Here is a 27,815-nt window from a genome sequence, read left to right as displayed (position 1 = left end):
AGCAGCAAAAGCAGAGATTTATTGAAAACAAAAGTATACTCCATGGGGGGGGGAGCAGGCCTGAACAAGCGGCTCAAAACCCTGGTTACATAATTTTCTGGGATTTAAATATCCTCTAGAGGTTTCCCACTGGTTACTTGGTGTAAGCCCTGTGTAATTGGAGAGGATGAAGTGAAGTTACAAAGATATTTACTTGTTGTACACCCTATGCAAATAAAGAGGATTTTTCCTGACATAGCTGAAGTGCAGTTACAAAGTTATTTTCTTGCTCTATAGAGTTGGAGTTTTTTTTCCATTTGATTTAGTTCTAGGAAGTCCTTAGGATCCCTGCCTTTGGACCCTATTTTCCTGCCTCATTTGTATAATAATTTCAGACGTCCATAAGCATGTGTTAACTACAAATTTATCAACCTCAAAACTAGCTGAACTTGCCTTTCAACTCCTGTTTTGCTTAATGCAGAAAACTTAATTCTCCAATGCAGCAAATTATGGATCGTTTTTGTTAGTCTTTATGTGGTAAATTCACACTCAATTCTAGACTTTCTTCTTAGCATCTTGGTCTCCCCGGGGACTACAAATGTCCCCGGAAGTTATGCAGTATTCAGGAAATGGAATGAAGAAAAGTTTATCTTCCCCTGTGGCATATATCCTTGCATGCAATTTTTTTAAGGATTTATTTTTTAGACTAATCTGAGGTTCACAGCAAAATTGTGAGGAAGGTACAAAGATTTCCCATATATTTCCTGCCCCCGCACATTCATAGCCTCCCTCGTTAACAACATCCTCCACCAGAGTAGGTGGTAACATAGTGGTGAGATGTGAGGGAGGCAAAGCGTTCTATAGTCCCGTTGTTAGGTCTCAGTCTTTTAGTGAGCCTGTGCCTCTGGACTGTGAACTTCAGAAGTGCTTCTCAGTTCCACTTTGAGGAGATAGCTAGAGTAGGCAGGAGTTGAGTATGATCTTTCCTTCAGGTTCATTAGGCTTTGATAAAACCCTGCAGGTTAGGCTATGGTTAACTAGTTTCTTCTGAGGACAGGCCTTGTTAAGAGCAGAGTGTTGTCACCTGTTTCAAAACGGTTTCTATTTTTCTCTGTCTGCTAGAGCACAAGAGAATTTTTCTCCAATATTTACTGTGAGAACCTGATCAAGCTCTTGAAAATAAAACTTACAAAAATATGTTAAGTGTCAAAAAGACTGACAAGAGGAATTATTGATTTTTCAGTCTACTGAACTTTTATTTGTTGTTTGGACTGAGTGGTGACTTTCAATCTTCTTATGTGATAAACTGGAAACAGGAAGTCTGCATGCAATTTTGAGAGAGAGTTTACTGTACATCTCCTGGTGATGCCCATTGTCTTGCCACAGTCCGTGCTTCCTATTATATGTGTTGCATTTATTGACAGTATCCTTTCATTCCAAATCTTAGTCCTCTTTCCATCTTCTAGTACTCTCTTGAATATATCTACACATCTCATGTATAAGAAATTCTTGGATCTTATATGCACCAAGCGACAGTGCATAATGTTTTATGAGTCCAGCCTCAGATCTAGTTACCTAGGAATATAACTCAACCATTGCTGCTCTTAACACACAATAGGCTGGAAAGGCAACTTCCCTCTTCTCAAGCTATACACTCTGGGAAGTGAGGCACAGCCCCACTACGGTTTCTATGATCTCCCTACATCTGGGACTTTGCCTGAAATAATCACAAGGCAAGCAATATTACATTGGCATCCAGGCTCTCCTTCTTTTTCTTTTCTCCCCAAACTCCTTTATAAAACTTGAAAAGTGTTTTTACTCTTCATTTAGCATAGAGGAACATTAACTTTCATATCAAGTATTTCTCAAAACTCTATTTTTATAATATATGTAATTCCATGTACTTTTGAAAAAAACTTTCTTAAAAAGTTATCTCCTGCAATTGAAATGTTAAAGATTATTGTTTTTGATATGTTATGTAAATTCTATTTTGAAACTCAACAGGCTTCTTAGATTGATTTATAATCTGCCATTTCCCCTGAGATGATGAATGACACTGATTTAATGACTGGAGGGCCTAAGGTCAATGAGAATATAGAGGAAAAAACTACATATTTAGTTTTAAAAATGAAAGAACATACACAGGTAAAAAAAAATAAGAATTGGATTTCATTAGGAATGATGTAGATCTTTAAACACACAGCGCCATGGTTCTTTATAGATTGTCTTGGATAATATCAATGATTTCATGGTAAACTTGATCATAGACATCTAATCCAAACAAAGAGTCTATATGATTGTAGTAAGAAATAGTTTTATAATAAATGTGGTTTGTGATTTCAGAATGTAAAATGTTAACGTCTTCAGGGTCAGCCAACAAGTCACTTTCACCATTCCAAATTGCAGTTGCCACATTCATGTTTGTCATGTTGTATAATGGAGATGTTGTCTGAAAATAAATGAGTGAAAAAATAGTTTTCATAGGAGATGATACAGTAGAAGGTTTTAATTACTAATTGTTTAAAATGATGAGTTTAAATACTGTTTTAAAATAAGTCAAATCTAATGGATTCAACTTACTGGATCTGTTGAGACAAAGGTATGAAAGTATGAATAGGCATTACAAGTTTTACTTGAAAATAAGTCATACATAAATCTAAACTAGACAGTTTGTTCTAATTCAAAATATTCGAACATTTCACAGAGGTAATTTCAGTACTGTTTATAAAACATGAAAGATTTTAAATCAAATTTTCTGTAGCAGTATTACTGTCAATATGTTTGTCAATAAATTATAAGTATTGGCAGTCCACGTCAACTCTGATCTCTTTGAATTTGATCTTCAAATTTTATATGAAGATCAGACTTTTATATGAACAGATCACATCAGCCTGGCATTTAGCTGAGACAGAAAAGTATGGAGGAAAAGCATGAACTTTGGAGTCAGACAGACTTGGGTTCTAGTACTTCAATAATTTTGTCCTTATACAATTTTACCACATTCTCATTTACTTCTAATTTTTCCTAATTATTATATATGTTTTCTCATCTTTCCAAATAGAATAACTGGTTTTAGGGTAAATAAATATATTATGCCTTTTACTTCTTATTTAACCAAGTGTAAAGCTATGGATATAAAAAACGCAGTATTTTTCCTCTTGAGAGATAATAACTTCTTCTACTGCCTGTCAATTTTTCTGGACTTATCCGGGTTATTTATTGTTAAAATACATAGAAAACATGGAAAAGCCACTTTGGTTGGATGTGACAATATGTATCCAAATAAACATTATCTTCATCTGCTGGTCCTTAATCAGTGTGTTATTGTACTCTGGGGATTTACAGTTGCTCCTTGATCTATAGCAAAGTTATCTGAAAAAGTCAGTAAGGTAGAGAGTTTTTATAGAGAATTATGTACCTGATTATAATGAACCAAGTTCAGATCAGGACTGCCCCAGTCATAAGCTTTCAAATGAGTAGAATTTAAAAGCTGAAAGAGAAACAAAAAATAAGACCATATCATTTGTTCATCACAGTGGCAGCTGAGCAAGTTAAGCACGCAATGCATATATACCCCCGTTGTACTGGGTCTGCTGGTATTTATGCAGGTGGGCTTCTTCGTTCTTCTTTTCCTTTGGATAGGGAAATAAATGGAAGGGGTTGGAGATGGGGGCAGGGGAATCTAAAGAAATAATTCCATTGTCTTTATATGAATGTACATATACCCAGGGCCTTTTTCTACCCAGAGGGGGGCCTCTTTTGGGAGAAGTAACATCAGGCTCCCTCAAATCTTCAGCTTCATCAACAGAGGTCAACACTGAGTGTCTTGCACTGAGACTAAGATAACACCCGCCTAAAACACCATGCTTCAAACAATAGGGCTCAAGAGTTTGTCCCAGAAGTCACTTTTTTCTTTACCCCTTTACACTCACAGCCTCACCACCACTTTCTGGCCAAGGTTACTTATGACCTTGACATTTCTAACACTTTGATCAATTCTGAGGAACTTTTTCATGTTATCCGTTGGCAGCATTTGACATAGTTGTTCATTCCCTCATCCTTGAGATCTTTCCTTCACTTAGCTTCTAGAATACCACAATTTCTTTATCTTCATTTTTACTTTCTGTTCCTTTTCAGCTTTGTTTAGCCAAGTTAGTTTCTGCCACCTGACCTGTTAATCTTTTCAGATCTCAGTACCCAATCCTTGCTCGAAAGGATCTTGCTCTTCTGTCTATACTCACTTCATTTGCATTTTTGCCTCTGGCTTTTTGTATTCTCACTCTCTTGGCTTTACATGTCATTTATATTCAAAGTGTTTATCTTCTTTTATAAGTCTTTCCTAAATTCTAGGCTCCTATATACAACTGCTTACTCAATGTCATCAATTAAATATCTAAAACTTATTTTACCTTTCCTCCAAAACCTTCATCATCAAACCTCCCTATCTCCTTTAATGGCAATATTACCTTTTCATTACATAAGTCAGGAACTTTAGAATCATCCAAGACTCTCTTTCTCACTCACCTCTTATAGAGTCCTTCATTAAATCTTGTTGCCTGCATGTTCATGATATACATATGTTTATTCAGACTCCATTCATTTTCACCACCTCCACTGTCAACACATCAGTCCAAACAATCATCATTTCCCATTTGGATGATTGCAGTAATTTTCTAACTCTCTCACTGCTTTCACTCTTGTTATACTATAGTCTACTCAACATAGTAGCCAATGTGTTCCTTTTAAAAGTGTAAACTATATCATATCACTTTCCTGCTCAAAATCATGCAGTGCCTACTCACTTCACACAGAGTGAATGCCAAAGTCCTTACAACGACATGCAGATCCCTGTCTTACTCATTATTTTTGCCTCCTTTCCCTAAGTTTCCATGTTCCAAATGTCACCATCTCACTGAAGCCTGGCCTAACCTTTCTATTCAAAAGTACAACCCACTTCCCAGCATGCCTAATACCTTTTCCCTACTCTTTTACCCCAATTTCTCCATAGTTCTATTCCCTTCTAACACATTATAATAGTTTTTAAAGTTGACATGGTTATTGTTTATAATCTATATACCTACAAATAATATGTAAGCTTGAGGATGACAGGAGTTCTTGTTTTGTTCACTGATGTAGCCCATGAACACAGAATATTATAGGGACATAGTAGGTATACAATAAATATTGTTACAATGGATAAATAATTGCAAAGGTTGTTTAGATTTTTCTAGTCTACGCATCACCAGAGAAGAAAGTATAACTTACCTAAATATAAGTTATAATAAATGTTTTCAATAATTTATATCAAATCAATTACATTATAGATTTAAACTTTTGTAAATGAAAAAGCCTTACCCAATATCTTAACAATACTTTAAAGTTACCTAGTGTTTATTAACTTTAATGTACATTCATAATCATTAGCCTTTTCAATTCTTACAATATTTTTCTTAGTTGAATCAGAGAATTATTAATTTTACTTTAAAAATAAAGGAAACTGATTCAGGAAGATTAAATGAGATGCTCAATGTCACCCTGCCACTAAGGGCCAGAGAAAGGATTTAATTTCTGGTCTTTTGATCTGAGAAAAGTGTTCTTTCTACTATGTTATCCTGGTTTTCAACATTAAGATTGCATTCACACTGGATTTTTTTAATCAATATCATTAATTGAACAAATATTAGTTGAGTATCTACTATATGCTAAGAACTGTTGGCCTTGGAAATACAAAAGTGAACAAAACTTCTAATGGTTCTCAGGAGTTGACAATTTAACGGAGGAGAAAGTGCAGTCTAGTGAAAGCGTTTCAGAGTAGGCATTAGGATAACTAACTGTGTTCTGGTCAGATTTTAAAAGTGGAATAGCTTTGAAGCATTGGGCAAGTCGACTGTGGGACATGGCCTAAATAATCCCTAGTCTACTGTTGTAACATTTTCTTATTTGTAAAACTGATATTTATATTGCTGTAACAGTACTTAGGTTTAGAGAATTAATTAAATTATGATACTAACATTTTATTTTTATTTATTTATTGAGACAGAGTCTTACTCTGTCACCCAGGCTGGAGTGCAGCAGTACAGTATTGGCTCATTGCAACCTCCACCTCCCGGGTTCAAGTGATTCTCCCACCTCAGCCTCCCAAGTAACTGGAATTACAGGCATGTGCCACCACACCTGGCTAATTTTTGTATTTTTAGTAGAGATAGGGTTTCATCATGTTGGCCAGGTTAGTCTCAAACTCCTGACCTCAGGTGATCCACCCGCCTCGGCCTCCCAAAGTGCTGGGATTATAGGCCTGAGCCATTGCGCCCAGCCTCAATATTTTATAAACTGTAAGGAATTATAGAAATATATAATAATTTCATTTTATCCTTAGAAATTTATTACTCTATGGCCATGGTATGATCCCTAGAATAATGAGGTAAACCATGAGTAGCGTGAATTAAATTGTATGGAAATGCACTTTAGCTGTTATACCTGACTCCAATGAAGCATATTTTGAACAGATGTTCCTGCTGGGTTGTATGAAAAACACACATCCAAACGACTCTGAGGGGTAAAAAAAAAAAAAAAAGCATTTTTATATAAGTTGAATCATAGAGAGCATAATCTTTTAATATTTATTGAACTAAATTATTTCAAGAAAATTTAGTTAATTTAAAATTAATCATATTAATAAACAAATCATCAAATTATTTTAATTAAATATACTTATTCAATTGTACAATTTTTAAATTAATATAGAAGCTATTATTGAATTTCTAAGTTATTTCGTCTGTCACTCACCCTACTGAAAACAATCAAATGTGACTGACACACACCTATACAGACACATACACATACACCTTTTGAAAGCATTAAAGAACTAACAAGATAGAAGTAAATTACAAAAATAAGTTGAGGAGAGAAATAAAGAACCCCCAAAGACAAGCAAAGAAACAAAGTCAGTTTGTTTAAGGTTATTTGTCAGTCCAGGAGAATGTGAAGTTTCATTCTGAGACCTTAGCTTGTTGAAAAAAACAAAAAATCAAAGTCTAAGGCCTGTCAAAGTTGAAAGATTTTAAAAAGAAACACTCTCCATAAGGGCCTCAAATTCTATAGTGCCCAAGGTAAAGCCATAATGTTAATCTGTAATCTATGTTTGCATTGCCTAGATAGTTCCTGGAACCTCAGTGAACCAGACATGTAGAGTACTGATCTCAAAGTGACCTCAGGTGCCTTGAAAAAGCAAGCAAGATTTATTTCCACAAGAAGAAAAGGCCTGTCTTACTATTCCAATTCTTAGTAAAAATTTCTCAAAATCAGTTAACCCTACTCAAAGAAAAGCAAGTATATGAAGAGAGAGGTATCATGTAAGAACAAGCAAAAATGAAAAAAATTATTTTAAGAAGCCTCACAAATATTTTTGATGTTATCAGATGCAGACTATAAAAAATTATTCAGGTTTACAGAAATTGTAAAGCAACCACCAGAGGACAGGAACCTTAAGAGAAGAAAAATACAAGAAGCAAACCTTTCATTAATCCTAACTTTCATCCTGTGGACATTTTCCAATATGGTGCAGGGAATTAGAGCCAAACAGAGAATGGTAGTCTTGCTGGGCAGAAGAAACAGAAATCGGTCTGTGTGGGTGCTATGGAGTTGGACTAAAGGCCATAGATTACCAGGAGAAGTAGTCTCCTGAATTAAAGAGAAGTGAATGAAATAAGCCCAACCCTAAAAAGTCTAAAAATGGGCACTGACAATTAGCTAAATGAGCCAAAACTCTTAAAAGGGTAACTGCCATGGTTTGAATGTTTGTTCCCTCCAAAATTCCTGTTGGTTGCCATTGTGGTGGTGTTAGGTGGTGGGATCTTTGCGAGGTGATTGAGCTGTAAAGGCTCTGCCCTCATGGATGGGATTAATGCCATTAAATCCCAGCAGTTTGGGAAGCCGAGGTGGGTGGATCACCTGAGGTCAGGAGTTCGAGACCAGCCTGACCAATATGGTGAACCCCATCTCTACTAAAAATACAAAAATTAGCCAGTCATGGTGGCGTGTGTCGGTAGTCTGAGCTACTCGGGAGGCTGAGAGAGGAGAATTGCCTGAACCCGGGAGGCAGAAGTTGCAGTGAGCCAAGATTGCACCACTGCACTCCTGCTTGGCTGACACAGCAAAACTCTGTCTAAAAAAAAAAAAATTAAAAATAAGATAAAATAAAAGGGTGAGTTTGGCTCCCTTTTGCTTCATTGTTGCTTCTTTGCCCTATGCCCTTCACCATGTGGTGGCACAGCAACAAGGCCATTGCCAGATGTCAGTGCCTTGATCTTGGACTTCCCAGCCTCCAGAAGTGTGAACCAATACATTTCTGTTCATTATACATAACCCAGTCTCGGGTATTCTGTTATAGCAACACAAAATGTACTAAGACAGTAATTTAACCAAGAGAATGTGCTGCATACTATTCACAGTCCCCTGCAATCAATCCTAGTCATAGAGTGAAACAGGAAAACACAGCTAACAATTAGCACATAAAACAATCAGCAAAAGCAGATGCAGAGATGCTGCAAACATTAGAGTTAGCAAAAGCTTTAAAATAAAGTATGATTAATATGTTAAATAAAATATTTTTTAAAGTTTAAAATGGTCATGAAGGTAGAATATTTTAACAGATAATTAGAATTTATTTTATAGTCAAATGGACACTCAAAATAAAAATACAATGTATAAACTTTAAAATTTATTAGATGGATTTAAAAGCAGACTATACACAGCAAGAGACAGGATTATTGAACTCAAATTCAAGCCTATATAAAATATTCAAACTTAAGCGCAAAGAAAAATAAAACAAAATAGAGCAAAGAAAGATGTTGGCCACTGTCAAGTGGTCCAATATTTTGAAAGAAAAAAAAGAATTGTAATGCTAATGGCTGAGAATGTTTAAGTTTGATGAAAGAAACTCAGTGTATCCCAAACAGTGAACCCCAGTTAAACTGGTATAAAGTTTTTGCATTATTTAGGATGTGGATATAAACACAAACTTAACATAAGTAATAATAAATGATACATTTTATAATTTCTAAGAGAATAATAAAAAATATTTCTTAGAGCAGTAACAAAATAAGAGAAGATAAAATAAAGTATTAAAAAGTATTTCAGAAACACAAGAGTAGTCAAGAAATGTGAAATAAAAAGAAAACCAGATAGGACAAACAAAAAGCATATAGCAGGATGATAGCCATAAATCTAATCTTAATAATTATATAAAAATAAATTTACTAAATACTGTAATTCAATTAAAAGGCAAAGACTGTCAAATGAAAATATTGTTAATACTATAACTGAAGACATAAAAGATAAGCTTTAAAATATTGAGGAACAATAAGAACAAAAAAAGCCATAAAAATTGACTCATCAGATTGAAGATGTATATATATATATGTGTGTGTGTGTATATATACGTATGTATATATAAATGTATGTGTATATATATACATACATATACACTGTGGAATATTAATCAACCATAGAAAAGAAAAAATTCTGCCATTTGTGACAGCATACATGAACCTGGAGGGTACTAGTAAGTTAAATAAGCCAAATAGAGAAAGACAAGTACTGTATGGTATCACTCCTACGTAGAATCTTAAATAAATAAATAAATAAAAGAGTGAGCTCATAGAAACAGAGTAAAATGGTGGTTGCCAGGGTCTGGCAGGTGGGAAAAATGGGGACATGGTGATCAAAGGGTATAAACTTTCAGTTATATAGTAAATACATTTTGAGGATTTAATGTACAGGATGGTGACTAGCTAATAATACTGTACTGTATACTTGAAATTTGTTAAGAGAATAGATCTTAAGCATTATCACCAAAAATATGACTATGTGAGGTGATAGATGTGTTAAACTTGATTGTGGCAATTATTTCACAATGTATTTATTTGTCAATTGTACCTCAATAAAAAGAGAGAAAATTTCTTTTGTTTCCATTGCCATTCAGGCTACTTGAAACTGTCAAAAATAAAGTTCTGACTGAACAATTTTAAATAGCCTGTACAGAAATTTTTAACAGAAATATTCTACTCAGGTATTTATTATGTCCTCTATATATTAAATTAATATAATATAATATATTATTATAATATAATATAATATAATATATTATTATAATATAATATAATATATTATATTATTATAATATATTATAATATATTATTATAATATAATATAATATATTATTATAATATAATATAATATATTATTATAATATAATATAATATATTATTATAATATAATATAATATATTATTATAATATAATATAATATATTATTATAATATATTATAATATATTATTATAATATATTATAATATATTATTATAATATAATATAATATATTATTATAATATAATATAATATATTATAATATATTATAATATATTATTATAATATAATATATTATTATAATATAATATAATATATTATTATAATATAATATAATATATTATTATAATATAATATAATATATTATTATAATATAATATAATATAGTATTATAATATAATATAATATATTATTATAATATAATATAATATATTATTATAATATAATATAATATATTATTATAATATAATATAATATATTATTATAATATAATATAATATATTATTATAATATAATATAATATATTATTATAATATAATATAATATATTATTATAATATAATATAATATATTATTATAATATAATATAATATATTATTATAATATAATATAATATATTATTATAATACAATATAATATATTATTATAATATAATATAATATATTATTATAATATAATATAATATATTATTATAATATAATATGCTATTATATTATATTATATACTATATTGTGTAATATATATAATATATAATATATAATATAATATATTATAATATATTATTACAATATATTATATTGTAATATAATATATTATATTATATATTATATACATATAATATAATATATAATATAATATAATATATATTATAATATATTATATTATATATAGTAATATAATATATTATAATATATATTACAATATATTATATTGTAATATATTATTACAATAATATATTATATTATTATATAATAATATAATATAATATAATATAATTATATTATAATATAGTATATCATCATATAATATATTATAATATAATATATTATATTATCATCATATAATATATTATATTATAATATATTATATTATCATCATATAATATATTATATTATAATATATTATATTATCATCATATAATAATATAATATATTATTATAATATATTATATTATAATAATACATTATATTATATTCTTATATAATATGTTATATTATATAAGAATATAATATAATGTATTATTATAATATAATATATCATTATAATATAATATATTAGTAAATATAATATAAAATATTATATTATTAAATATAATTAAATTATATAAATTTAAACACAGGTATAAATTAAAACTCAGGTATTTATTATGTCCTCTAATTATAATTCTTCTCTGTATTTGAAATAAGCTCCAATATAATGCCTAGTTTTCTGGTACACTCCAGATATTCCTTCCATCATGGGTCACTACTGTTTACCTTAATGTAGGTCAGAGGCTTATACAACCCAAATCGCATTGTTCTGTTCATCCTTCTGGATGAAAAAGTGCACAGTAGCTTTCATAAACACCTGTCAGGCCTATCTGTGAGCAATCTGAAATGTTTACCAGAGTCTCTACTTCACCTTTATCAGAAAGATAAGAAGGAATCCATTCCCTGAAAGGGACCTAAATAATAATTACACACCCTTGACAGCTGCACTCAGATATCTCAGGCTCATTTCCCCTCATAAAAGTTAGAATTTCTTTTTGGAAATCATCACCAAAAAATTGTAACACCTGGACAAGGTCAAAACTTTGGTTGTTTGATGATACATTTTCCAAGTCATATTGTGACCATTTTTATCATCTGTTTTTTCTTTTTCTTTTTTTTTTTTTTTGAGACGGAGTCTCGCTCTGTCGCCCAGGCTGGAGTGCAGTGGCGCGATCTCGGCTCACTGCGAGCTCCGCCTCCCGGGTTCACGCCATTCTCCTGCCTCAGCCTCCCGAGTAGCTGGGACTACAGGCGCCCGCCACCACGCCCGGCTAATTTTTTGTATTTTTAGTAGAGGCGGGGTTTCACTGTGTTAGCCAGGATGGTCTCGATCTCCTGACCTCATGATCCACCCGCCTCTGCCTCCCAAAGTGCTGGGATTACAGGCGTGAGCCACCGCGCCCGGCCCATCTGTTTTTTCTTGCATCATGACTTGCTTTCAGTTCTCATGACTTGCTTTCAATTCTCTGGTTGGTTTTCCACACCTGAGTGCCATCAGTCAGATTCCACTCACTGCCTTTTCACAAACTACCAGATTCTCTTTTGGTTTTTCATACTGGCTCTAAGCAAATAATTTTAAGCCAGACCCTACTTCCTCCACAGATCTTGCTAGGCTCAAGAGACTGATTCAAGCTGAACCACAGTTTCACAATTAACTATTTCCAAACACACTGTGCGTGAAAATTTTCTACTTCCAACTTCCTACAATTTCAGCTAAATTAAGACACAGTCATATTACAATCTACAACACTGTCAACTTCTGTTGCAGAAGAAATGCCACAGTTTTGGAGGATAGAAAACCAGAGTATAAGCTTTTCTAATAATTTATACACAAAAAAGAGTTCTCAGAGACATCACATTATAATTACAAAAAATATAGAATTGGCCAAATATACTACCTAAAACATAGAATGAGTGGATAAGTAAAAATAAACAGTGTATTTATGATTCTTCCAGGCCCCTAATAGTAGGTGCTTAGCACTAGATGAACAGAAAAATATGAAAAAGAGGGAATATGAAAGTAATCCTTTCTGCCTTCTCATATCTTTATGGGTGGAAAAGACGAGAACTGAGTTTCTTATAGCATTCTAAAAATAAAGTAAGGTTGAACAAAATCAACAAAGTCAACAAACATGTCCTTGTGGCATAAAAATGTGTTTGGGAATTAAGAGAATACCTATCTTTCTTTGAATGTCTGTATTGGCTCTCTTTGAGAAGCTCTTAAAAGGTCCAGGTACAAGAAGCAACCTCTAGTCCAAATGGCACATTTGCTTCTGCCAAATCTGGATGTTTAATTTAATGTGATGAAAAACACTTAGAATGAATGCCTATATTCTTAAGAGAACCTATATACAATCAATCCAAAGGTTTTGGTAATAGTACCTTGAGTACCACAATAGTTTCCCACTCCAAGAGTATTGATAAAAGCTAGAAACTTAAAGATAATTGGCAGGCACTAATTCTAATTACGGAAGGATCAACAAGGACAGGAAGGAGTATTAGGAACCAGGAGGAGGAGTTATGGAGTTACAGGAAACAAATGAATAGAAGAGGACCTAAATCTTAGAAGTCTCAGGAAACTAATACCCAATAGCAAAGGTCAATAAAGATACCCATCACATCAGCTGCTCTCGAATATTTACAGACAGCAAGACAAATATGGAAGTAAAATAATCCCAGCATGTTCATGCAAGTTAGTTGTACAATGTTGGTGTAGTCATAAAATCAGATAGGCTAAGAATCTGACTACTAGTGTATGTGGATGAAACACAAAATGACACAAGGTATAACACCAGCACTATTATTATTATACTTTCCAAATATTGGAAAAAATATATATTTCAAATACAACTTGTTCTTACCATATTCAAGTTTTTTGGGTCATATCCAAACATTATAAACAAGATATTGAGGCAAATCTTATCAAAAATCTGTAGTGGACACAGCTTTGAACCAATGAATTTTTTAAATGAGGTTTTAGGCAAGAAGTCTTTGTTGCCAGAAAAAGCCTGTAAAATAAATTTATTTTATCCACATTTGGATGAGCACAATAAGTGCTAAAGAAATGTTGTGGTAATTCACTATGTATAAAACCAAATAAATTATCTCACAGTAGTTTGAAAATTTTAAATAAAGGAAAAAACTTGGATGCAGGGTGTGGAGATGATTTGGCCACTGGATTTCTTCTCACAGTGAGGTTCTAAAGTTATAATAAGTAAAATTGTATTCCTTTGCAGAAACAAAAGCAAGAATGTAGTGTAAATGAAACCAAAAATTTCAATTCATACTTGTGGTTGTCTACGTATAGTCAAGATCTCTTATTTGAAAGCATAAAATTATCACTTTGGGTTATCAATGACATAAAATAAAGGTAGAACATACCATGACTATTGACTTCCATTTGTATGTCATTCTAATTAAAGGACTTTTTAAGTACTTTGTGGAAAAAACTGGTGCTAAAGCAAAAAATATTTTGATTCTTTCAGCTATCTTTGATATAGTAGAAAATGTTATGAAACCTAAAATAAAATAAGATATAAATTAGTAAGCTATTCTTAAGCAATTATTAGCATGTAAGAGATGACACCAAGGAGAATAAGAGTAAGTTCAAAAATATTGAAGTTAATTGTTCTGAACAATTAACTTATTTCTTAATTCATTTATCAAACATTTTAAAATCACCTAGTATACAACATTATATTGATCATAATATAATGCTGATAATTTGGGTTTCTAAAATGTATAGACCATAAAGAATGATAATTTAGCAATAAATCAGACATGTAATGCCATAGTTTAAAAATTAGGAGCAATATTGAACATTTTTTATAACTTGCAGCGGTGAAAATGAAATATGTGAAATTTTCAGACAGATGAATCTTATAATTTAGGTGACAGGCTTAATAAATTTCCCATCATTTTAATATTTATCTTCAATATATTTTAAAACTCCTTATCTTCTTATACAGAGGATACTAAGCATCTTATTTTATTGGCAATTTAGAGGCATTAATGTGAAAAATAGTCATTTTTCCCTTTGCCATCTTATCAAGCTATCTACTTACACATCAATATTCTGATTGGTTATTTATTTATTTATTATTTATTTATTTAGATCAGGTTCTGAGAAGCCAAACAACCAAAGAATTATATATCATATAGTAAGTCAACAAGCTCCGACACTCATTACTCACTTTTTTTTCTTATTTCTACATTTTCAGGCATTCCTGGTTTTAAATAATTGAATAGTTGATGAGAATTTGGACTAAAAGTCACATATATGGTTAATACATGTCAGAGAAAAGATCTATACAAAATGGGATTAGATTGTTACTCAACATGCTTTTTCTAATAGGAAGTGGATTATTTCTATAAGAAAATTATAGTCTTCAGCTTAGAAATGACTTACTTAATATTAGCTTCATTATAAGATGGCTTTTTCTCCCTGCAAAGTGGGTAAAGAGGTTTACAGTACCATGCAAGAGAATTATGTTAGGTCATAGGTCATTTATTTCCGAAAGTAAAGTTGTTATGTATTAGACAGGCATTAGAGTTCTGATTAAAGTTCTTTTCTAGTCATCTTTAAATATAGAAAGAATTTCCTGATTTTTGTTCATTTCTTAAGTTTGATCAGTCCTAAATGCAAAAACATACATAGCTTTTTCATCTTTTCCACTCATAAAATCCTATGCTACATTTTTAAAAGGAAAAATAATGTGAAAGTTCTATTTGTAGAACAAATAATAGTGGCAATCTCACTTTGATCTTAAATAACATAGATATCCAACTTTTATACAATTTGAAACAAACAAAACCACAACCAACCTTGTCTTTACAATCAATTCTTTGTGACTAGAGAAGACTCCATGGGGGATCAAAGCAGCATGTAAGATTCCAGGGCATTCTGCTGTACTATGTTTGTCTCACAGTTTTTGTTTTACTTACAGGTCTAGAAGCTTATCTACAACTTTAAGAAGTATATGCACAACCTTAAAAAAGAAATTAAGGGATATTAGCAATAATCTTTCTTGGCATACCAATAGTAGTACCCTGTGAATGGCCTACATAAAATATTTCCTCTTGGCTGGTTTGCTTCACAGTGAAATCAATAGAGGCTGGAAGGTCATATTTTGCCATCTCGTCAAAACTACAAAAGAAAGAGGAAAATAAAAATAGCACTTTCTACTAATGTTATGTTAGTATTTGAAAATAATGAATAGATAAATGAATAAAGGCAATTTTCTACTCTAGTTATTAATAAGGAAGTTATACGGTATAATATATCTTCTGAATAGAGACTTCTGTGGGAACTCAAACTCAAGGAAATAAAATCACAAGGCAGTCTTATAAAGAGGGTGTTTGTATATGAAAAATAGAGTAGAGTAGACAAAATATATGAGTTATAGAGTAGAAGAGTAGTTAAAGGAAGGATGGGGTTGGTCAGTAAGGTACTAAGTAAGAAATAAAGATTATTGCTGAAACGTAAGAAACAAACTCAAAATCACACAAGTACTCTTTAATTTTCAAGCAAAAATTCACATAAATTGTAATAGTCTATGGAAAGTCCTAAATTGTGAAAATAGTAAGACCTAAATTTTATTTTATTGCATTCAAAATGAAAAATTTGTATACACTTATAAAATGAAATGTTACTTCATTTTATTTGTACCTGAAAGCCCAGAATTCTTTGGAATTTGTTTCTAGGTACAAGTGTTTCCTGGACCAGGTATTTCCTCTGCTATTTCCCATCCACACATCATAACCAGCATCTGCCAGAATGAAGCCCAGACTATTGTTGGGAAGATTGGAAATCCAGCTGCTGGCAGATGTAAGCAAACCATGTTGCAAGTATACAACAACCCTCTGAGCTGAGAAAAAAATGTAGAAAGTTCTTTATAAATTTTGTAGTTATCTATATGAAAATCTCTTATCTGAAATTCAAACTTTTAGTACATGACAGTTTAAAGATTTTTAAAAATTGTTTTCATAAGTGGGGTAAGTTATTAAGATTTAATCCCGTTGTATGACAGAGCTGTTTAATACAGTTCACTAATGGATGTCTTTCAAATAACCAAGTGAGCAATTAGGTCACATCACACTTAAATATGTACATTTTACTGAGAGAAAGTAATCAAAAATTTTATAGTAATTCAAGCACTCATACACATTTTAAGTAACACATTTTAAATCAGGGATCAATTACATAGCAAAGTTGACACATCCATTGGCACATGGCCATGGTATCCACTGGTCCTACCATATAACTCCCAACAAGAGGCTGCCAACCTGATAGAAAAATGAAACAAGCCCTTGAATGCTCAGTAAAAGCCAGCTGGGAAAAAGCCAGCTGGGAGATGACATCCTGTAAGTATGGGCACTATCCTTCAGGATTTATTGTACATCTTTTAAAAATGGTGAGAATATATTAGTGATTCCCCAATAAGTAGAATACAGGAGTCTGAGGAACAAGAGCTTGCCATCACTCCTAGCAACCCATTTAGGGATCTGTTCTCACAATTTTAGCCTCCACATATCTAGAGGCCCTGGTCTCCAGAGAGAAAATGCTTCCACCAAGGCACTGTAAGCATCCTAACAAACAAGGCTATGAACACTGCCTGGTCACTTTGGGCTCTTCATTACTGAAGACCAGGAAGTTCATTGACCCTGATCATCATAAGGAAGTAGGTCTGCTGCTACAAAACGAGGAAAGGGAGAAATACATTTGCTCTTCAGGTGATCCACTGAGTCATCTTTTCCTACTTCTATGCCCTGTTTTAACTGTACATGAACAAGTGCAACCATCACCTGATATGAATATGTTAGCCCCTAGGGATGAAGGCCTGGCTTACCCTATCAGGCAGGCTAGCTGAGATGTAGAGAAAGCTAGAATAGATGGTGGAGGAGGACATTTATGAGTACTAGTTATGGCCTTTGGTTGCTTTTTAAGGGTTTAATATTGCTCATCAGGCAGGCTAGCTGAGAGGTAAAGAAATCTAGAATGGATAGTGGAGGAGGACATTTATGAATACTAGTTATGGCCCTAGTGTTGCTTTTTAAGGGTTTACTATTGCTCCTTTCTCTGTAGAATTGCCCATGGCCAAATTGGAACTGCCTCACCTAAGAGATCACACCTCCTTCTAGGGGTAGCCTTCAGGCAATGATTAACTGATTTAGGAATGCAAAAAGCTGGCTCTCTAATCTCAGGGTGGGACCACCTCTGTAGTGTAATTTTTATGGGAACCTTGAACTCCTCTGAGATCATTTTTTAGCTAGCCCCAAGCTGAGTCATATTATATTATTCCTTAACTCTTTACCCTACTTTATCCTAATTTCCACGTTACTGCCTCCTGACAGTATTTCATCAATCAGTCACATGTACCTGAACCCCTCTCTCAGGCTCTGCCTTTAGAGCACTCTAAGGCACTTGCTGTGTTTTAAAATTATCTTTAAATCTTTAATACAGTACTTGTAAAATGAGGTCATAGCTTGGGGGATAATTACTATTATTATATAAAATCTATGTTAAGATTTTCTGCTACTGGGTATAACCTTTATAAATATGCAAAATTATGTTAATTGAGGTTGTTTCAAATTAATATCCCCTCTGAAGTGTACTTTAATGTTCAAAATAACTTGAGAGGATGCCCTATAATATAAGAAACATTCTATTTGTTTCACATCCTGTTTCCTTCTGAAAGAAACATTCTTTCAGGAAGAAAAGCTAAGGAGAAAATACTTGGCTTTTATTTGGGTAATTATATGAATAAGCAAAAGTAATCCATTACATATTCTACTAGTGAGTGGCAGATCTAGGATTACAACCCAGATCTCCTAACAAATTCCAGTGCATTTTGCACCACACTCTGATGATACTTACTGTTGGAATAAAGAGCCCTGAGGCTGCTACTAACCTCATCTCTCTGCTATTTCTAGAGGAGAGAATCAGAAAGACAAAAAAGGAAATTTGTACCAGCCTTTCTTCAAAACCTAGAGCATAATAATGTTATTGTGTTTCAGAGCATTTCTAATTTCTCATCAGAAAAAGAAAATTCTAGAGAATCAACATGTAAGAGCAAAGTGATCCACAAAGGAAACCTGGGAAGAACAGCTTGTGTTCCATCACAACCTCTCTGTGACCAGAAGGCCGGTGTATCTTCTTGTGTGACTCTTCTTGTAGGATGCGAGAAGATACATGGGAAGTTAACTTTTCACTTAATCTTAAGATGCTTTTCTTGTCCTATGTTCTCCATCAATTGGAGCAATTAAGAACTTCAGGCCCCAGATTGTCACCAATCCATCTTCAACTGAATATTACCTAGATTTTTATTATTGTCTGTCCTCCAATAAGGAATTCTATAAAGGCCAAGGATATAACCATCTTTGGTTACAATATCATATTCTTCATCAGGGTAGCCCCAGTAGGAAATAATCTGGCTCTAGATAAAGAAAAAGCAAATCTTTTAGCATAAAATTGTTATCCAATTAAGTTGAATGGTTTGCCATTTCTAACACATTATGTGACAATGAACCTTGGTATTCTCTCTCAACCTCAAGCCTATCTATTTTTATTTTCACTAATTTACTGATTCATACAGATAATAAATATTTGTAAAACACCTACTGAGCAGCAGTTTTATATACTAGGGATTGAAAGAATAAAATAAACAAACAAACAAACAAACAAACCCCTACCCTCAAAGAGATATCTCAAGAATATTTTCTTTTTTAACTACTAGTCTCTCATACTTTTACCTACCCACTCGTATACAATTTAAAAATATACATGCATCCATAAATGTTTGAATGTCTATGTGTATATCTAATCTTATGTCTGAAATTTGTATATTTATAAATATGTAGAAGAGGAGATATATATTCATACCTTCATATATATGAATATATATTTAAAATATGTGAAAGTATGAATATAGTTACACATTTTTCATTACAAAGATAGAATAAGGCTGAAGGAGAAACTAAGCTATAGAATAGCAGATGAGAAATATTAACATATAGATGTATACATTTGACTGTAAATCTATTAAGTTAAAATTCCAAATTTGAAAAGTAGCATTCTCTGTTATTTCAGCAGTCCAGATTTATTTTCTAACAACTTACAATATTCATATCTGCTTCAGGGTTCACAGATCTTTGATTTTGAAAGACACCATGAGTAATTCCAAGAATTCGGATAAAATACATCATTGTGAAAAGATACCACGTTTGGGACCTATATATAAAAGGGAGATGTTTATACAGTTAAAATTGCAGCAAATAATACCATTTATAAAACTGCAGCCAATAATTCTATGAGGTAGGAAATATTACTGTTTTCAGGTGAGAAAACAGAGGCTTTGAAGAATTAAATAACTTGGCTAAAACCATAAAATGTATAACTGGCAGTCAGAATTCAGATTCAGGACTGCTTAATTTCAAAGTCCATGCTTTTCTGGCTACCCTATTTTGTAGATAAATTCCCTCTTAGAAGTCTCCATTGTAGTATTGCGCAGTCCAATTCTGAGAGCTTTATCATGTATTACAAATTAATTGATGTGTGAATTAATGCTGTAATAGTATTATTACCAGCCTAACATTTATTTAACATATATTTAATTGTTTTTTTAGCAGGGAGGGGAAAGAACGGGGAGATTTGGAAGCTTGGATAACTTTCATTCAGCAACTCATTTTACTTTTTTTACAGATAGGTGATTTTTGAGTCTCCTAAATTCTAGGAAGGCAGAACTCTTAAGTTTTTTCTTAAAACAATAAACCAGGTACCCACAGAGGCTGCCATCCAGATTCTCCCCCAAAAAGCATGACTTACTAATCTTATGAGCCTTGTATAATAAGCCAATCACTGTACTCAGAAGGACATGATTCAAGGATTATAAAACCCCTAGCTCCACCACTCATTAGCTAGGTGACTTAAAGCAGATTACTTAACCTCTCTGATCATCAGTTTCCCTGCCTACAAAATGCAACTAATACCTACTTCTCAGGATTGTTATAAAACTTAAATCTGATCAATGTAATATGATGTATTAGTGTAATATCTGTCATAGAGCTGACATTAATATGTAACAATCCTCCTTACTCAAGAGAACAAATTACAAGCAATTTAGGGAGATAATTTACATGCACATACTTGATATGTCTTTCTTATATATTTATTAGTCCAGTTTCCTGTGCACTGACAGCTTGAAAAAAATTATGTAAATCTGAAAGTTTTAAAGTGCATTCATTTTTAAAAAAACACTTTCTAACTGAAAACTTTAATTTACAGAAGCTGCACTTCTTTCCTTTGGTCCAGGTATTTATATTTGGTATAATATCTGTGGTTTTCATTGAAGGCAACAGCAAAGTTTAAAACAGCATTACCAATATCTTCTACCAAAGAGAAGAGCAAGAGCTGCTAATTTAACTGCACATGGAAAAACTTTATAACATTTGGAATCACATTTAGATATTCCTTTTTGGTTGTATTCTTGGAAAAGTGCTCAGCAGGCAGCAAGTCTACTCAGTTCTCTCTCCTCATGGGCTGTCTCAGATAAGTACATGGAAATAGCTTGGGAAGAAATATTTTCTCTGTCTGTATAATGTATTAACTGATATTGTACCTTACTACACACTGCTTGCTTCCTAGCTGAGGCTTTAAGATGCTTTGCATTATATCTAGAAGGAATGTATAGACTATCATCTGAAACAAGATACCTTTTAAAATAAAATCCTATTAATAATTTTCTTGGGAAAATAGGCATAATCTGGACTGTTCCAGGCATGTAGGTTTTGACTGCCCAATTTATAGCCTCAAATATTTACCCAAATTTTAATATTTTTATACAAAGAAAACACAGAGGGATAAGCCTTTGATATATAGTTGTGGTACTCGTAATAACCACCAATGGGAAATGTTTAAACTGAAGGAAATTAACCTTATTATTTGCAGTGACTCATCAACCATACAAAGCAACTAGTGAAAAAGTTCACTAAAGTCTAGAATGTGGCCATTGAGCACTTGAAATGTGGCCAGTGAGAAACTGAATATTTTATTTTAGTTAAATTAATTTTAATATGAAAGCTAAAGCAGTGTAAAATATTTTTCTGTTAAACACAACTTTAAATTTTTATAAGATTTTCTGTATTGTTAATCCAAATTCAAGACTGTCTTGAAACAAAAGCAATACTTGTCAAATATCCCATAACTGAAAACAAGAAAATGGCAGGATGACGTGTTTTTTCATCCATATCATGCTGAATGGAAAAGCTCATTTATTACCTTAATAAACTGCTACTAGACTTTATGTTGAAATGAAAACTTTCCATAATGCAATTCAATGATAATGATTTACACATTTTTCTAACATGAATCAATATGCAGATTTTAATTCTAAACAACAGCATTTATATAAATTGGCTACAAAACTACAAGAAAAATAGCTGATATTAATAAATTTAGAGTTGCTTTGCAACTCAAACTTGAATTTGATATTAATAATTTTAAGTTGACATGAGCTATTTAAATATACTTAACTTGGAGAGATAGAGTTTTTAAGTTGATATGTTTTTACTTCAAAGTCTAATCAATTTTTCTAAAAAAGATAAATAATTTTGTCATAGTAGATGCAAATATAAGAGAAAATTATTTATTTATAGTCAATTCAGTTACTGAAACTTTTAAATATGTTTCAAACAATTTAGGTATGTGAAACTACTCTTGTAGGTGTAAATTTTATGAACTCTAAAAACACCTCAAGTGTGTCTAATACAAATTTAGCTCCAGAATTAAGATCTTTTATACATGTAAAATAAACTCTGGATTTTGAAGGTTTACAAAAAAAGATAATGTAAAATATCTCATCAATAATTTTTCTAATACATGTTGAAATAATAATTTGGATAAAATGGTTTGCTATTTATTAAGTTCATGCAAGATATCATAGAAGTAATCACTACTACTAGATTAAAATATTACCTTGGCCTGTAAACCTTGTACCTAATGGAGCAGGTAATCATTATTACTTCAATTTGAGTTACTTGCCATAATTTTCCATCCATGCCGGTTGCCTGGTGAGATACTATTCCATGGAGCAAATCACTGGTGTTTGCTCTGCTAAGAGGCAAACTTTCATAAGGCAGCCAAAGATGAAAGTGAGTAAAAAGTGTAGTTTTGTACCACAGCACTAAAACTGGAGGTTGCCAGAATCTTAAATAATGATTTTTAAAAGCTATCACCCATTTAGCAAAAGTACTTAAACAAAATATGAAGATATCAAATATCTGTAATATTAATAACATTAATCCACAACTACAATATAATTTCCTAAAAGATGACTTGAGAATTATGTTTCTTTAGCTTCTGCCATTAAAATGATTAGTTTGACTCTAGGTACAACACACAACAATGAAAAGTATTATATCATACCTCTCTGCTTTTGTTGATTTTAAGTGTCCAATATATGTGTCTTCAAAGTAGTCAATCATATATTGTGTTTCTTTTAGCAAAAGTTGCTAAGTAGAGTCATAGGAAAGCTAAGAAAAAGCATATTATACTAAAAAGAAAAAATAAAAAGAGAACATTTAGCTCAAGGCAATATTAAATTCAGCTTCCTATTTTTTTCAAGCCCCTTTCCCATACGTTAATCCAAATACATTCACATCTTGACAAAAATGAGAAAACCACTACAGAGGTTGTCAGTGATAGTTTCCCGCTAGTGTCCATTAAAAAGCAATTAAAAGTATTAAGATATGAAACTTCCTTAAAAGTCTGAAGTAGATTTATTTTTCTGTCTGGCAGTTATTGTAATAACAGCAACAAGTAGTGACTATGCAGTCTATAATGACTTAAAGGAGTTCAAATATAGAAGCAACAGTCTTAAAAGTATTGTTAGGTCTCAAAAGAAGAGATTTACGCGGCCAATGAACACATGAAAAGAAGTTCAACGTCACTGATCATTATCCAACTGAATTACCATCCGGTCTATCTTCATTTAAGTATTATCCTCAAAAGTCTTGTATATCTTCCAGCAAACAGATAGTGAGCCCTCAGTCTCTGAGAATTCTAACTTTGATTCTAGTTGCCAGGGAAACTGCGTTGAACATGACAAAATTTCTACCCTCTTGGTGCTTAAATTCTAGTAGGATAAACAATAAATAATAAATAAGTAAACAGGTAAAAAAGTGAGATTACTTCTAAAAGGGATTGAGATGAAGAAAATAAAGCAGTCATTTTTCCATCATTTAATGGACTAGGGAGTCACTGGGTGGCTATTTTAGGTCAAGTGGTTAGAGAAGACCTCTTTTAGGTGGCTTTTAAGCTGATTTGAATGAAGTCATTCAAGGAGTCAGCCTGGAAAAGATCAAGAATAGGAAAAAAGTCAAGGGAAAAGGTCAAGGTGATTAGGAAAAAATAAATATTAGACATGGGGGCTGTCTCACCTATCTTGCAATCCTAGGTGATCTAGTCATTCTTACCTTTCCCGAAAGCTGCACTACTGCCAAGTAGTCAACCAAGGACCCATTATGCTATTAACTGTGAAATCAGATGTAACCCATGGAGGTTGGGGCGTAATGAGAAATTGCAAACCACTATGGCTATTTCCATTCGATGACCATAGCAATCCAAAATTCTGGATAACTGTTTTTGAAAGAGCGTATGATCATAGGGAGGAAGAAAAAAGACAGTGAAAGATAAATGCGGATTCACAACTGCAGGAGATGCAAGCAAAAACGATGCTGTATACACAGAGAACAGCGTAAGTAAAGGTTTTCTTCTGCCATAGATAAGTGGAAAATCTGAGGATGTGTTCAAGGAAAAGAAAGATATTCAGTTTAGCCAAAGCACAGAACAAATGAAGATACAAACGTAAGTGATAACTGTAGGATAAGAATATATTATTGAACATTTTTTATGCCAAGTTAATGAATGGAACTTAATTCTGTATGAAACTGAGAGCTACAGAAAGTTTTTGAGGATAGTAATGACATCTAGAATCTGGGTGCAGAACTGGGAAGTAGGAAGACTAGTTAGAAAGCTACGGTAATAATCCCAGTAAGAACTGATGGCCTGAACTGGTGTGATGATAGTGGGTTATCAGAATTTATTAACATTAGTGTCACTAAAGTTGATATACAACCCTCCACTGCTAAATTTGACTGGCTTAAAAAAAACCTAATGGCTTGAACTCAAGTAGTGAATTCATTTTTTGGCAATTACTCTTTGAAATGTTAAATGTTCACAGTGGGCAGAATGCAGTGAAGAAAAAGTTCCGACTTTACCATATTCTGTTCACTGTTTTCTACCATTGTTTGTGGAAATGGAATTTGAGCAACTTTTCTGTTGTACAATCTGATGTGACTGGATGATTCAAGAGACAATGGAGAAACGGTCAAAAAGACCTGAGGGCTGATAGGTATCAAGGATGAGAAAAAAGAAGCTATAGAAGATAATTATGAAGTTTCAAGTCTCATTGTCCATGATGATCAAATTATTAATAGAAATGAGGAAGCCAGAAAGGATGGAAAAGAGCAGGAGAGCAGACTCAGAAGACCATGAAGGCCTGCCCTTGCTTCACCATTGAGATGATAGGTAACCTTGGACAAACTCACTTGAACTTAGTGTCTGTATTAACATGTATAAAATGGTGGCAGAGGACAGTTGAAATAGATTACTGCAAATGTACTTTTCAGATTGACAATTTTGAGATTTTAGGGCTATGGCTGTGAATCACATTAAGCTTTTAATTTCAGAGAAATCTGAACTTTAAATTTCAGAAAAATCATAAACTTCAATATATAATTGTACACTATTTCCCCAAGATAAATGTCTGCTTTAAATGGCATATTTTTAAGGCTTTTGACATTGTATCAGACTGTATTATGAAAAATTTGTCTAGTACACTTCCATCAGTAATATACCATTGTGTATTTTGCTGTATCCCTGAAAAAAAGACATTTTTACATTTACAAAAGTAATTCCTAACCCGGGGAACATGGCAAAACCTTATCTCTACATAAAGTACACACACCCACAAAATTAACCACACGTGGCGGTGGGCACCTGTAGTCCCAGCTACTCAGGTGGCTGAGGCAGGAGAATAGCTTGAGCCTAAGAGGTCAAGGCTGCAGTGAGCCCTGATCGTGCCACTGCACTCTTGCCTGAGTGACACAAGACCCTGTCTCAAGAAAGAAAAAACAAAAAACTCAACAAATGAAAAATAGTACCTCATTTTAATTTGTATTTGAATATAAAAAATTAAACACATGCTTATTGGACTTATGTATTTCTTTTTATTCAAGAACTCTATCCAATATATACACATTTTCCTTTTGGCTTTTGTCATTTGTGTCTTTAAGACTTTGAATAATGTTTTTAAATAATATTAACTTTAATCTTTCATACACCTTTCAGAAATTTACTATTTGTATTTTGTTGTGTGTATTTTGTAACACAAAAGTTGTAAATGATTATGTATTTTCTGTTCAATTCCATGTTTCATTTTTATGCTTAAAAATGTCTTCTTAGTCATATATGCCCGTCTACATTTTCTTCTAGTTCTTTTATTAGATATATCTAGTATTAATTCGTCACCCATTTGATACATGGTAATTTTTTTCATGATGTGGACATGAAGTAAATATTCTGATTTTTAAATGTTTCCATTATAATTGGCTACCATTGTCAATTTTCTTATTGGTTCTGATACTTATTCGGTTTCTTAGTTTTCCAGGTAATAATTTATCTGCAAGTCAGCGTAACTTAATTATTTGTTTTTTAATAGTTCAGTATTACCATTGCCTTTGTTGTTTCATTGAGAACTTCCAGTACAATGTCAGGAGGGGGAAAAAAACAACGGCAATGGCACCAATCCTTCTCTTGTTGTTCATCTTTATATTCCTTAGAACATACGGAATGCGTTCTGACATAGAACTTACTGAAGAGTAATTTGGAATTTTCTGATGAATCAACTGTCTTTAATCTTTACAAGTTTGAAAGGTATACGTTATTGTTCCCATTTCCCAGATGGAGAAATTGAGGTTCAGGAAGGTTACACAAAGTCCCAGGTCTAAGAAAAATGTCTCCCAGATTCCAAAAGATGTTTTTATTATGCTAATAGTGGCCGTTCAAGCATTAGAGGAAAGGTTGCCCGTGGTATCGCTGGTAAATTCTTCTTCCCATTGTCAAATCTAGAATAGTAAAATAGCAAAAATCCCAACAGGCATGAAAGTTATCGCAATAGATAGGTTAAGCTGCTTCTCTGCTGTGGTCAACATCAGCTCTGTTGCGAGGCGGGTTCTCCCAACAATAGCCCACACCATTTCCAGGCTTTTCTGGGCGAGGGGCAGGCCGGAGTGTGGAACTTCTCTGGATGCGCCCGGCCCCCAAAGCGAGAAGACAGACAGCCCCGGTTCTCCGCAGCCCCAGGTTTGCTCCTCAAGGACGGAGGGGCCTCTCAGCTCCGGCCGCCTCCTTTCCGCCCCCTGCAGGCCGGCTGGAGGAAAGCTCAGGGCCCAGGTCGGCGCAGGGAGCACGGAACCAAAGAGCGCTAGCGCCGGTTCGGCCGCCTTTCCACAAAGCCCGGGCCGAACGGCCCCGCCGCGGAGACTCAGCGCGGATCGCTGCTCCCTCTCGCCATGGCGCGGGTGCTGATCGTGGGCGCCGGGATGACAGGAAGCTTGTGCGCTGCGCTGCTGAGGAGGCAGACGTCCGCTCCCTTGTACCTTGCTGTGTGGGACAAGGCTGAGGACTCAGGTGGGTTGTCTAAACGCCAAAACCTGGGAAAAGAGGACTGCCGGGCAGGCTGCTGAGGTCGTGTGGGCCTGCACCCAAGAAAGTCTAAGGCGAAAACGCTATACCCTCAGCTCCCTGAGCGGCCGTGTAGCGCGGCCCATGCGCCGAGCGGCGCGCCTCGTCACGTGATCGGGGACTTCCGCCGCCCGGGAAAAGG

At 33.2% G+C, this 27,815-nt stretch overlaps 2 protein-coding genes across 12 annotated transcripts in view; one reads left to right on the top strand and one right to left on the bottom strand.

Moving 5' to 3' along the window:
* On the bottom strand, window positions 1-27,747 carry LIPJ (lipase family member J). 3 transcript variants are annotated; one of them, XM_057298948.2, is made up of 11 exons: window positions 23,841-25,996; window positions 23,294-23,420; window positions 19,990-20,101; window positions 19,187-19,307; window positions 16,541-16,739; window positions 15,909-16,018; window positions 14,254-14,390; window positions 13,734-13,880; window positions 6,457-6,528; window positions 3,398-3,469; window positions 1-2,428 (listed from the first exon to the last, which is right to left on the bottom strand). In XM_057298948.2, exons 2-11 carry the CDS (start codon window positions 23,350-23,352, stop codon window positions 2,195-2,197), a joined length of 1,263 nt encoding a protein of 420 aa, XP_057154931.1. In that variant the 5' UTR covers window positions 23,353-23,420; window positions 23,841-25,996; the 3' UTR covers window positions 1-2,194. The 3 variants fall into 3 exon arrangements, with proteins under 3 accessions (XP_057154931.1, XP_054949084.1, XP_054949085.1); XM_055093109.1 differs by lacking the exons at window positions 13,734-13,880; window positions 23,841-25,996 and adding an exon at window positions 26,660-27,747; XM_055093110.2 differs by lacking the exon at window positions 13,734-13,880.
* RNLS (renalase, FAD dependent amine oxidase) overlaps window positions 26,145-27,815 on the top strand; it is a 402,310-nt gene continuing 400,639 nt past the window's right edge. For all 9 annotated transcript variants that reach the window (XR_010113261.1, XR_010113260.1, XM_055093111.2 and 6 more), the window contains exon 1: window positions 26,145-27,619. Coding sequence is in view for 7 of the 9 variants with exons in the window: in XM_055093111.2 (XP_054949086.1) it covers window positions 27,502-27,619 (118 nt within the window). In the remaining 2 variants the exon portion in view is untranslated. The remainder of the gene's footprint in view (window positions 27,620-27,815) is intronic.

The sequence above is a fragment of the Pan paniscus genome, chromosome 8 (genome assembly GCF_029289425.2).
Source record: "Pan paniscus chromosome 8, NHGRI_mPanPan1-v2.0_pri, whole genome shotgun sequence".
Lineage (NCBI taxonomy): Eukaryota > Metazoa > Chordata > Mammalia > Primates > Hominidae > Pan > Pan paniscus.
Note: the sequence above shows the minus strand (reverse complement) of the source record. Positions and strands in the feature narration are given on the sequence as shown.